Source organism: Echeneis naucrates, chromosome 11, assembly GCF_900963305.1.
Source record: "Echeneis naucrates chromosome 11, fEcheNa1.1, whole genome shotgun sequence".
In the NCBI taxonomy this organism is placed as follows: domain Eukaryota; kingdom Metazoa; phylum Chordata; class Actinopteri; order Carangiformes; family Echeneidae; genus Echeneis; species Echeneis naucrates.
Genome location: NC_042521.1, coordinates 10,067,951 through 10,081,136, shown reverse-complemented (window position 1 = coordinate 10,081,136; position 13,186 = coordinate 10,067,951). Strand labels below are relative to the sequence as shown.

The 13,186-nt window shown below is 41.8% G+C and overlaps 1 protein-coding gene across 7 annotated transcripts; it reads right to left on the bottom strand.

The window, feature by feature from the left end:
• pdcd6ip (programmed cell death 6 interacting protein) lies at positions 1-13,130 on the bottom strand. Of its 7 annotated transcripts, none has more exons than XM_029514686.1 (18): positions 12,829-13,130; positions 10,342-10,396; positions 10,182-10,251; positions 9,305-9,432; positions 8,495-8,648; positions 7,279-7,379; positions 6,139-6,270; positions 5,732-5,954; positions 5,132-5,255; positions 4,524-4,701; positions 3,515-3,626; positions 3,229-3,398; positions 2,601-2,849; positions 2,243-2,377; positions 1,992-2,086; positions 1,753-1,861; positions 1,426-1,661; positions 1-1,152 (listed from the first exon to the last, which is right to left on the bottom strand). In XM_029514686.1, exons 1-18 carry the CDS (start codon positions 13,032-13,034, stop codon positions 963-965), a joined length of 2,667 nt encoding a protein of 888 aa, XP_029370546.1. In that variant the 5' UTR covers positions 13,035-13,130; the 3' UTR covers positions 1-962. The 7 variants fall into 7 exon arrangements, with proteins under 7 accessions (XP_029370546.1, XP_029370548.1, XP_029370549.1 ...); XM_029514688.1 differs by having other exon boundaries at positions 1,426-1,628; XM_029514689.1 differs by having other exon boundaries at positions 1,426-1,625.
• Between the last annotated feature and the right edge of the window lie 56 nt (positions 13,131-13,186).

The following is a 13,186-nucleotide window of genomic DNA, read 5'->3' as shown; positions in this document are numbered from 1 at the left end:
TTCTGGCTGGCAGTTGTTGTTTTTAATCACATTAGAGCTGAGGAATAAAAATAAACACAGAGCATGAGAGTGCAGCGCACAGAGTGTCTCAGTTAACCACATACAGAGTCATATTTATACATATATTTATATAATAGAACCATTTTCTGCCACTTGTACAGCCTATGATTGTAACACAGAAATATACCCACAATCCCTGGATGAGAGTGAAAAGAGTGAAAGAGAGTAGAACTCTCAACAGTCATCTACATTAGAAAACCTCCAGGCCATTTGTTTTTATAGGTTTATACATCAGCGAGGCATTAGTATTCATTACAAAAATAAGAATATAGTTGATACAGAAGCACTGGGCATTGAGTGGGTGGGCGGAGTGAAGATGTGGCTGTGCTCTCCGATGAGTGGCTGACTTGTAAAGATCCACCCACCAAACACACACTCCCAAACCAGGAGACAGAGTCACCCTGGGAATCTGTGTGCCTCTGTGAGTGATGTACAGCTGTCCAGCACAGACAGTCAGTTGTTAATGGAAACCAGTTAGGCTTCAAATTAAACATTAAACAAAATTAACAAAACCATGAGAAAATGGGTCCATAAAAAAAACAAAACAAAACAAAAAAAAAACTCTTCAAGGCAAGGGGAGGGGGTTAGTGCATTGATGAAAGTTGAGAGTTTAAGAAAAGTGCCATCAGAGCAAGGAAAAGGTGAAATTGAATAAAAGGTTAAGGTAAGATGCAAGAGAGCCTCATTGAAAGATGAAATAAAGTATAACCAAGTAATTTCTGGGAGAAGTGCAAAGCAGCTCTGAGGTGTCATTCACTTGGATTTCTACAGCTGCTGATAGTGAGAAAAAACACAAAAGATGAGAAGGGAGGGGACTGAAGGAGATAAAGTGTTATTGCTGGGGGTAGTTTTTTATTTGGTGTTAACGTGTGAGAAGGGAAATGAGGAGATGGAGAAGTGAGTTATTGCTGGGGGTAGTACGGCTGCTGCTGTGGTGGTTGCTGGGGGTAGCCAGGGTAGGGCTGTCCGGCAGGAGGGGCTGCTGGGTATCCTCCCTGTCCTGGTGTGGCCTGGTAGGGCATGTAGCCCATGTTGGGCATGTTGTACTGGCCATAAGCATAGGGATTGTAGCCCATAGGCATCTGGAAGTACCTGCACAGACAGTGGAGAATTACTGAAAATGTGGCTAGTGAACGACTGAAAATTGATTTGGAAAATTCAAAAGAAACTACACGATGTAAATAAGGTATTTTGTCTATATGGAGGTGAGCATGCTTTAGGGCCTTATTGACAGAGTGGGTTATAGAGTAATTTTAATTAACACATTTCACATTAATACGGTAGAGCCAACATCTCTGGCTGCCACTGTAATGGGTGAAACACATGGCTGAAAATGTTTTCTTATGTTCGTGATGGAACACTCACCCCGGGTAGCCCTGGTAAGTGGGGTAAGGTGGACCCTGGGCCTGGGAGGCAGGAGCCACAGGTGGTGGGTTGTTGGTGGGAGGGCCAGTAGGTGGTGTGTTGGTTGGAGTAGTGGAGGCTGCCTGAGGCGTGAAGCTGGGAGGGGGAGGCCTGGCGGGGGGCAGGGGCTTTGCTGGAGGCTGCTGCTGCGCTTGTTGAGGCTGCTGGGCTTGTGGAGGTTGCTGGGGTGGCTGAGGCTAGAAAGGACAGAGAAAGAAGACAGACTGATATAACTATCCTTTGCAAAGTTTGTTTGTATTCAGTGCTTCTTTGTGAGATGTTGCTTACAAATACAGTCCTGGGTGCAGGGGTGGGGCCGGCAGCAGGGGTGCTCTGGTAGGCGGGAACGTTAAAGTTTGGAGCACTGGGCTCTCGGGCGATGCTCTGCTGCAGCTCCCTGAGCAAAGAATGAAATATTAAAATATTACCTCAGCTGTTTCCATTGCATTTGTGTATTAGGTGACCACAACCTAACCCATTTAACCAGCTCATATGTTACACAAACAAAACAAAAGATAAATACGCACTTAAGGAGTTCATCCCGCTCTGTCTTCCGAGCGAAAACAATGTCACTGCATTTGTTCTGGAACTTCAGCAAGATTTCTGTCAAGTCGTTGTAGAACTAAGGAAGGACAAAAAACATAAATCACCTGGCTGGCAAACCACATCGACACAGAGAAAATAAACAAAAGTGGAAGGTTTATAACGATGAATGCACTGCTGCAGTATAGTTTGTCCCTCCATTGGAAGCTGCATGCCGGCGCACTGTGCTAAGTACCTTGGTGCCCTCGCGCAGGTTGTTGCTGATCTCGACGTAGCTGTCATGGGCTGAAGCCAGCTTCTTCAGGACCTCCTCCCTCTGGTTGGCCTCCGTGTTAGACTGCTTCAGACTGCTGAACTCCTGATGGGATGTCTGGACGGTGAGCACAGAAGACAAAAGAAAGATCACACACTGAGGCGTTTCGCTGTCAAAGCTTCTTAGAAACTAAGTAGGTGAAGATTCAACCATAAATCATTGGAGAACTGTTTGCATTTGCTTTTTGTTTGATAAAGGCAACGCGTCTTCATTCCAGTGATGCATAGACTGGATTGTCCACAGGATTTCTCCAAAGGCCACCTTGTGTATGTTGACATACCTGGACCTGCCCAAGCAGCTCCTCCTGCGTGCGGAGGGTGACCTGTACCCTCTGGTTATAGGCCCCATACAACTGGTCAAGCTGGGAGAGGGACAGCTGCTCCTCATTGATGGCTCCATCCTGGGCGAGCGCCGTCAGGAAGGTAGTAGACATGTCAAAGGTCACAGCCTTGACTTCTCCTTCCAGAGACTCCCTCTCCTTCTTCATCTCATCCAGCTGGTTGAGCTGGGAGCGCAGCACGTTCACAACCTGGAGTGCAGACATCTTCACTTTTCAGTACACAATCCTACAGCACAGCACTTTAATAATTTTCACTTTAGAATGGAAACAGTGTTGCCTGTAACATGCACTTCTTCACTCCTTCCCAGTTTTGCTTGCTTGGTTATTTAAGTTCCCCAGTGAGACACAATGCAAAGTCAGCAAACAAAATGAAAAATGGATCTACTGTGGGGAGGAGGGAAAGAGCCATAAAGCACACACTGCCCACCGGGTGTTTGTGTAAAGCAGGTTTCTATGTTTATGTGGCACACAAAATATGCTGAGATGAGATTGCAGACAGCAATAAAAAAAGTGCAGTTTTACATTAGCTGTTCACTCAAACAAAGACATGATGAAAACACGGACAGACCTCGCTGCCCTGCAGTGTCTTGGTTGGGTTGGCAGACGGGATGGCAGCGTTGAGCTCGTCCTCAGGTTTGCACAGCAAGGCGATCATGTCACAGTGGGTACCATAGCGGTCTCTCACCACCTGGTCAGCATGTACAGCCTTGTCCAAGACGTTGCGGAAGTTAGTACCCTCTGGGCAAGGGAGAGAGGGGTGCGGGTGAGAGGAGCCATGAGAGAGCAATGTTGACACTAACGGTGGAAATGGACACACACTTAAAGGCTTTGTAAAGAGCAAACTGTGCGTGTACCAGCTCGAAGGGGCTTATACAGGTCTCCAGAGGCAGTTCTGCTCCAGCGCTGGTTAAACTTGGTTCTAAGCTCATTGTCTGTTGTCTCTTCATCGTCCAGCATCTTCAGAGACTGATGGACAAAAACAAAAATATGAGTGTCCACAGGAAATATCAACGTTTTAACAGCACACACATCTGATGACTACGCCTTCATTACTCATTTATATCTTGGGCAATGAGGCACGTGTGAGACTACATTGAAATTCAATGTGTAATTACTTAGCAGATTTCTGACACACATACGTACACAGTGCATACTTTCATGGAAGGATGCTATTATTTTCCCTTATATCACACCATCGTTTGGTCAGAACAGGGAAAAATCCCATATCCTTTCTACGTAAAAATCATGCCTTGAGTTCACATTTTAAAGAAATAAATAGAAAAATATATTATATATTGTCAGTCTGGCAGAAATGTACGTTGTGTTTTGTACTATTCATTTTCACATATCATTGTGCTTTGCTTTCATACAACAGTAATGCCTACTTTTTGGGGGAAATTAGGACTGCCAACTCTGCCAATAAACTTGGAAGCAGACTGTGTTTTATGTTTTTCCACCCGTCTGTTTATTTGTTTGTAAGTATGCTGTCTAAAAGATGGTTTGGCTGAAGTTGGTGGACTGACAGTCCTTGGCCCAAAGATCAGTGGATTAGATTTGTGTGGGATTTTGCCATTAGGAAAGATTAGGAATTTTTAGTGTTCTTCTGGTAGTGGTGGTAGAAAAGTCCAACATTCAGGATGTCCAAGTCAGCTGCTAAACAGCTTTAGATTCACATGCTTCTACTTCTTAAGAAACAAGAGCCATATAGCTGACAAGTTGGTAAAGTGGGTCAACATTAATATGTTTTCTTCACTTTCAAAATGTAATTAGGATGATAACTAGCAGTGAGAATATTGATGGCTTTCATGTGATGTAATTGCACAGGAATGATTCATTACGCTGCGATGTGTTGCTAACACCAACCTCATCCAGGATCTCTCTGTTGCGAGTCAGAAGCTCAGGCAGGTCTTTGATAAGCTGTTCAATGCTCTGTAGTCCTCCTTGCTGCACGATGGATCTGGCCTTCTCAGCAATGGATTGTGGGATAGAGTCTCCTGACAGATCCTCCAGAGCAGCTGGCAGGTTCAGGGATGCCAACACGCTGATGGGCAGTCACACATAGTGTTGTTATGATGCCTTGTCATGTTAAAAAAAATGCTTTCACAAAGTTCAGTTTGAGTTTTGCTCTCTTACATTGTTTTATAACATAAAAAAAAAAGTTGTGGACGTAGTGGGTAAGGTGGGTAAGTTGGATAAAATATTGCAACCTCTTAAATACTTAGTTTCTTTAAATATTGTGACAAACGGTTCTACTTTTATTTGGGGCACCACATTGTAAGAACACATGCAGTCTGATTTTATTGCAATCTTAATGCTACCTGGTGAAGCAATATGTTATGAATTTTTAATAAACCCACTCAAAAACGAGATTAAAGTATTCACTGACATGCTCATTTGGAAAGTAATTACAAAAATATACTTGCAAAGTGACAGGCACAAGCAGAGTTAACAATATTGAAAAAGTAACACACCCATTGCAGAGATTTGTGGCCTCTCTCATTGATCCCACCAGTCTGTTAACAGTGTCAGTCTTCCTCTGGTTGTAAATAGTCATGGACTGCTGCACCGCCATGGGAACCATTTTCTCAAACAAATCTGAGGAAGAAGAAACCCATTAGGAAAACGTGAGCCAGAGTGTGATGAATAAGATCACATCTCAAGTCACTTAGTCCCAATACAAATGATGTTCTTAAAAATTAATTTCAAATAGGATGTAAAAAAAACAAAAAAACAAAAAAAAAAACATTATAAAAAATATTAGCAAATAAAATGGCAGCCATTAAACAGGATGCTGCTGACTAATGACCGATGTCTTACAAAAGAGGAATGCTTCGCGAAATTATCAAACTCCTCTCTTGACAGCTGCAATATGGATTAAAGCAGGCCACACCTACCAAAGTCTACCTGTGGAACAGACCCTACAATGGCGACATCAAAGCTACAGTTACACAAGTATTTTCTGTTGTGCTAAGACATGAAAAAATGAAGGCCACTATCAACTCTGTGTGGGCCTCTCAAGCACACAAACAGCAAAGACGTCTAACTCTAACATCTAACTTTGTGTATCCTACCTGTAAATTTCTGGCTGAGCGGAGGTGTGATGGCAGTGGCTTTGACCAGTGCGGCCTTGCCGATGTGCTCCAGGTCCTTGACTTCAGGAACACGGTCATGATAGATGAAGTCGTTGTCTTTTTTGGCTGCAGTGAGGGCTCGGTTAATCTTGTCACTTAGGTCCTTGACACTCACATACTCATCATAACGAGAGGCTACTGTCTTCACCAACTCTGCTGCGTGCTGAAGGAGTTTGAGAAAAAAAAATTTGATTCACCAGTGAGTTTCTTTTGTTTTTTAAGATTAAATCATTTTCAGAGGTGTACACATGTAATAGTAATGTTAATATTAGCCACATCATTTGAACATACAATACATGATGAATGCATCTGATGGTGGGGCAAAAAATTAAGCAAAAGTTGCGCACCTGCAGGCGTGCGATCTCTTCTCCAAAGCGCTTCTTTTGCTTGGCCAGGATGCTCTGGTGCAGCTCGGCGTTGGCCTGCATGATGCAGTGCTTGGCCGCCAGCACAGGCAGCACTTCCTGAAAATAAAAATACTGACCAGGGAGAGGCAACCACAGAGCAACACACAGGCACACAAACAGATATACACATGTACACACACACACAAAATGGCAAGGCAAACCACAAAATGGCAAATGCACAATAGCAAAGTCAAATAACAAAAGACATCACGAAAGCCAATCACAAACAGGCAAAAGCAGTCAGGAGTGCAAGATGCAACACAAACGCGCGCACACACACGCACGCATGCACGCACAACCAGCACCCACACCACCACCACCACCACCACGAGGGATGCAGAAAGAGAAAACGGGAGAGAAAACAAAACAGGCCATGAGTGTTCAACTTTTCAGCAAAAGCTGCTACATCCTAATCAAATGTCCCACAGCCGTGTTTCTGTTTATGTGACTATGATGGTGAATGTGTGCACTTGATTTCAGGGAGAGCACAAAAGCTGCTCTCAGATTTGGTTTATGGTCCCTGTCTGACCGTGTTTCCTGTGTAAAAACTGTGTAACTTCATTTTGATCAATTAAAAACTACAAGCCTCCCAGGGGGTAGAGTACACACAATGAGAATGTACAACCAAGATCCGGTTGCACTAACTATGTGTGTGTTAGCTTTAGACAGACAGATAAGTATTGGAAACGGTCATGATTAGGTGGCGAGAAACCAATCAGGATGAAAACAGGTCAAACTGCAGTACAGTGGCAACCAATCAGAATGAAAACAGGATGGAAAGGGACCAATTAGAAAAGAGAGAAATTACTATTTGGATAGTCCCACGACCTGAGTACCACACTTTAAATTGTTTTCATCCACACACACTGTCACACATACAAAACAGTACACACAATCACACACACCACACAGATGCCAAAACATGCAGAATCCAATTCTGTATTTATCTCTAACACAATTAACACATTGATGATTAATAGATGGGTTTTGCTTTTTTCCCCCCTTAAATTGATCGTTTTTTTAATTGCTTTAATGCAGTTTTTAGGATAGCGTGTGTCTGAATGTGTGTCCTTCACATACCTTGGGAAGGTTGTCTTTATACTGGCATTGCTTGAAGGCGTCGCCATAGAAATCTGCAGCCTGGTTGGCCAGCTTTGCGATGACAGCATCTTTCATCTTATCTGTTGGTTGAACAAGTCACTTTTAAGTCAGACAGCAAAGATTACATGTCAAATACAGATGAGGAAAGAAGCTGTGTTGTAAACCACACATCACATACTGATCAGACCATCTGCTATTTGTTATCTAAATACTTTGGTCATACATTCACTTACACTAGATATTAACCAAGTGGTTTTCAGAACAGTCTCTTCTGCATTTCATCCATTTAAGAACAGTGTTAACACATCTGCCAGATTAAATTGCCTCCTATTAAGTGTAAAAACTCATTCAATACAAGTCATTCCTCTCAGCAAAAATATACTTATTTTATTAATTAATTTATTCTTAATGAGTGCTTGTCTTATGATATAACTTTTAAAAGTGTTGTTCTCTAATAGGCAACTCTCCAGACAGATCTGGGACAGAGGTAATGTGCAGCCTGGATCATTGTCTGCTGCCATTGCTGTAAATTACTCTGAGTAAAAAAAGCCTGAGAGTGTAATTAATGATGCTATTTATTTAAAATAGACTACTCTGCTTCGTTTATATCAGCAAGACTGGTAGATGTGTGATGTCAGTGTCCCCAAACACTGAAACTTTTCAGACACATTACTATGCAAAAGACTAATTAGTGCTCCTTTGTGTGTAATGCACTTTTTAAAACTAAGGGCTGGGACTTATCTAGAATAACCACCTTGCAGTTCTACTCCACCACCAGTCAAAGTTGCAGTTAAAATCCACGTCTGCTCAGGCTCATAACATATGACGGGTAATTTAATAAAAGCTATTAAGTGTACTTTGCCAGAAAAAAGTACATTTGTCATAATTTGTATATTCATCAATTATGTTTGCAGAGAAATTTGAAGAAATAATGCATTCAGGAGAGTGGTATGGATTTATGTAAGTACAGATGGACAGTCTACATGAAAGCTTTATGCTTCTGGCCACAGCTGCTGCCGGTGCAGAAGCAATAACTTTGTCTCCTTTTTTGAGTATCTACATGACAGAAAAACAGACAGTTGATAAATAGATAAATTATTATGCAGCAGTGCTGAAAAGCTCTGGAAATCCCGTCAGTAGTAGTGTATGATGTTACAGTCTGCGCTGAAGCAACTCAGCGTTTAGTTTTAAGCACCTGAAGTAGCTTTAAGGAAGAAGACCTCCTGGGCCTGTGCCAGCATGATAAGGCTCAGGGTGCCCACTGTCTCAGGTGAGATGTCCATGGTTGGCTCCCTGTTCAGTGCAGAGAGCACTGTATCCTTTATGTGACCAAACGCTCCACTGGCCAGCTGCCAAAAGACAAATATGGCATTAAATTTCACATCAATTTTGTTGTACTTGATTGTTAGTCCTTACTGGACATCACTAAATCCTAGGCCACCTGACTTGTCAATCAAAACCTTGCTTTTAAGCTCTGTCACGCAGTGATTCAATCTGCATTATTCCTCCATGCTGACTCAGCTCCCTGTGCTGGTGGCCAGTGTACAGTGAAAACTGGCAGCATCGTGTTTTTAAAACTTTCAATCTGCATGTAGATTTTGAAGCCCTGCAGGCCTCATGTTACAGATATGGGTTTTATTTGGATTAGTGACATATGTCACAATTGAATGAAATTCCCATTTGAACATGGATTTTACTTGAAACTGGTTTTTCTTTTTGTTTTCTCATGTCACCCCAGAACAGGGCTGGGATTTAAAGGTTTGACTTCTTCTCATAAATATTTATATAGTATACAGAAAAATAAAAAAAATAAAATAAATAAATAAATAAAACAAATACATATGATGCACAGGAAATAAAATGAGTAGTACAATCACAAAACATTTCATCTGACTGAATTGAATATTTCTTAAGCTCCCCTCCACATATCAGATCAAACAGGAAAAAGTGATATTCCATCAGTACTTTCCACATTACAATACAGTTGTGTGGTGGTCGCACTCACCTGATAGTATTTGGCTGCAGCCTTAAGTCCCTCATCGCTATCCAGGTTCTGCTCTGAGGCGACCTGACTGGCCAGTGCTGCTGCATTGAACAACACACACGTCTTCTCGTAACCCAAGCTGGCCAAAGCTGAAACACAAATGATTGTGGTTATTTTCGGGACAATTTACTGAACAACGTTCATAGTACACTGTTAAATATTCTGCAGGTTTTAAGACATTAAGATGAACAAATGTGGTTATTTTACAGAGGACAGAGTGACATGCAGCTGTCATCTCTTATGTTTTGTCTTTTCTTTTTGGCTCACACAGCTGTTTGTTCAGGGTTGGCATTTTCTCCACTCGACAAATGTACTGCTTCATTCTACATTATCTCACCCAGAGTAACCTGGAAAGAATCCCATAGTCACAAGCTCCCACAATTCACTATGGAGGACAAAAGATTGAAGCATGAAGAATAAATGTTGAAGTGACTGTAACAAAGAGCAATCTTAAGAAGCAGGGAACTTCTTTCCACTCACATTGCTTTTATTTCACATTCATTTTCTTTCTTTATATTTTTTTGTTTAGTCTCTTTCTCACACACTTTAATTGCCTCTTTTTATTCAAAGCTTTGACAACATCTTGTCAGGTCTGTTTCTGGGTGGAAAGTAAAACAAGAGCTACTTAATGCTTTGTCTGTGTGAGAGAGACATGGAAAAAGCCAAATTGATTAAGAGAACGTATGACAGATACACAGCTCCAGAGGAAAGCACTGTATTGACTTCAACTGTGATATGATTCATCCCTCACAGCTAAATGCTTCCCTGTACACAAAGAGTCAAATGCGCAGACATTCTTCCATGGAAAAAAATACACTTGATAAAAAGCTGCACCTACCAAGCTTGACTGATCCCCCAAATAGAGATCCTTTATCAAATGCATCCTTCCATGTGAAAGTTAGGCAGAGCTACGGAAACAGAGACAGGCTTTGTGTTAAAGTTCTTCTGTCTGGGAACTATGTCTCAGTCACAGTGATGTCTGCTGTCCCAGCAAGTACCTGGTTTTCAGAGAAGGGAAACTTGGGCTCAACAGCACAGAGCTGATCGTAGTATCTGTAGAGGGAAAGATATGACAGAATGAAAACCTAGTTTTTTATTTTTATTTTAAATTATTTTATTGGTCTTTGTTTTAAGCGGGACGATAGAAATTTCTAGATCTTAAGATAAAAAAGAGGCAAAAAAGGAAAAGAGTGATATGGTTGTACAGTAAATCAAGAATGAGAAATTAGATTGTGGGTAATGATAATTATGACATAACTGTAGGTTTAGGAAGTGGTGCTATTTCAGAGACACTTGACAATGAGTCAGGAAAAAAATATCAGTACAGGCAACCATGTTTTACATTCAGAGAGACACACTGAGATATACACACTTGTCTTTATCCTATCTGTATCCCTGCCTCTAATGTGTGAACAGTTTATTTTTAGGAATGACAACATATGGAGAAGCCGGTTAGGGAATCCCCGAGTATGGGTTCATCTACTCTCTTTTGCTGTGCCAAGAAAAAGTGTGCCTATAAATAAACCTATACATATAGACAACATTTATAGGTTTATACATAAAATTACCAACAAAGAGTTTATTTTCCTTGTTTCCCAGTCAGACGGACGAGACACATGTGCACAGAGAAAACCTGAGATGAGCTCTGCTCATCTAGTTGACTGAAGAGAGAGGAAAACAAAGTCTTGAAATAACAATGGCCACCACAGTGACACAATAGTTGTATGTCTGCTCCCTGTGAAAGGGATATGCCCTGTTGCCTTGGCTACATGGCACATTGCTAACAGACAACACATGCACAGAGCCAAGGAGCAACAGCCAGTTCCAGATTGACATGATAATTTCACCCCTGCATCTAATAAGCCAAGCTCTTCTAATGCCTCATATCTTACACACAATGTCTTTCGAAATCTCTGTATGTTTCTAAGCTAATTACATCTAATTAGTAAGTTAAAGAGTTGTTGAGAGGGTTTTGTGCACTGGGAGAAAGTTTTGGATCCCGTGAGAATTTTATTTTTAAGACAATATGCAACTTTTTGTTTTGATCGTCTTTCTAAAACCGCATTGAATCTGTGTACCCCAAAATAGTAGTTAACCATATCAACCACTTCATTGTGGCAGGTAGTTAACCTCTGACATGTTAGAAAATAATTACAAATGAGGGAAACCTGTCATGCTATTTGAGCTTTTCAGCTGTTTGATATAATCTTTCAGGAGCCTCGCCTTAGCAAACATAACACAAATCTAATTTACATTAAAGCTAAAAAGGAACTCAGAAATTCCAGGTTACTCACATTATCTGAACAAAGCCCATTAAATAACTCATGAGTCAGAAAAAATTAAGACTGAGGTGAGAAAGGGCAAAGGCTGCTCCTCTATGGCACACAGAAATAGATTGCATTGATAATATTGACTTTTGATTGCTCAGTTTGATGCATGATGATTATATGGATAAAGATGGCCAGCAAAGTCCCGTCAGACTGCTATCTTCCATTAGATCCAAGTCATTAAACAATTATTAAGTCTGTATGTTTATGCAGTGCTGAGATAGGGGTTCCTATTTCCCATGTTCACTGGTTCATGAGACATGAAGGAAGTTTGTTGAGGTGACATAAATCCTTCTGACACAGTTCCTCTATGCAAAATGGCTAGCACTGAGAGACTCTTTTGTTCCTTTTATGTTTCGTTTTTCCAATGAATTTCTTACATTGTATACATCCTGAGCAGCTTATCACGACATTAAATTCACCATGTGCGTTTAATGTGGTATATGTAGGCCTTCCTTGAACATTTATTTTACTCACACTTGTACAGATACTTATCATGTTGATCTCTGGTTGCGGATATCAGCCCTGCTACACTGTTGACGTGTGTTCCTGCCGGGGGGGTTTAGGGTTGGGGGGGCATTCCCCAGGGCTCTGGGGGCCCCAGGGAATGACAGGGCAGCTGGCTGTAGCTGCACTTTTCCTGATACTGATACTAAGAAGTTACACAGCCAGGATAAAAGTGTGCTGAGGAATTTGGTTTTGTCTGTGAGCCAACAAAAATAAGCAGTTTACCAACAACAACTCTCCGATGATAAAAGTTGTCCCCACTCTTCACTTGTCTTCATCTTGGGAGATGACACGGTCATGTTGAATCTCGCTCTCATGCTGAAATAAACCAGTTTCTCATAGCTAAGATCGTAGACTAGCTCCACTTACATTGCTAATTTCTTTAAGCTTTTTTGACAGTTCGGTTACACACGCTTACAAATCAACTCTCCTGCTTTCAAAGAAACTTAGCACGAATCACACATGAGTCAGTTGTTTTGTTGACAAATGTGTCCTAGCATATTAGCTATGTTTAGCTTCCAGCTTAGCAACTGAAAGCTAACTCATCTGGGTGCGGCGATCACTGAGCTCGCTCACTGCCACGGGTAAGAAAGTTGGATGTCAGTAACATTGTATGTCGTTGGAGTGTGTTAGAAAGGAAGGATTGTCAACCTGAGGAGGATCTCCAGGGAGCTCTCGTGTTTGTCCAGCGGCCTCCCCAACGCGTTTTTGCGAAGCTTGTTCAACTCCTCCACGGCGCGGACATACTCCCCCTGCTCCTCGCCTGCTGGGAAAGAGCTGGTTACAAACTTCGACAGCGGTTTCACCAAATCCACTTCAGACGACTTCTTTAACGGGACTGAAATAAACGTTGCCATTTCGGCCCCTAAAAGCTCTGTATCAAGTCAGAAAGACAGAGACGATTTAGCGAACAACGAACACAAACAACAGCGACCGAGCGACCCACTTCCTGGTTTCTCACAGGGAGCGTCAAATTGCGTCATGAGAAACGGTCCGACGCACTGCGCAG

What these genes read in the sequence shown, in the direction of transcription:
- pdcd6ip (XM_029514686.1), bottom strand. Translation starts at nt 13,034, where the DNA reads ATGGCAACGTTTATTTCAGTCCCGTTAAAGAAGTCGTCTGAAGTGGAT. An exon ending in ACAGAGAGATCCTGGATGAG is followed by an intron (nt 3,627 to 4,523) that starts GTTGGTGTTAGC and finishes TTTGTCCATCAG; the next exon opens with TCTCTGAAGATGCTGGACGA. An exon ending in GAGCGGGATGAACTCCTTAA is followed by an intron (nt 1,862 to 1,991) that starts GTGCGTATTTAT and finishes TTCTTTGCTCAG; the next exon opens with GGAGCTGCAGCAGAGCATCG.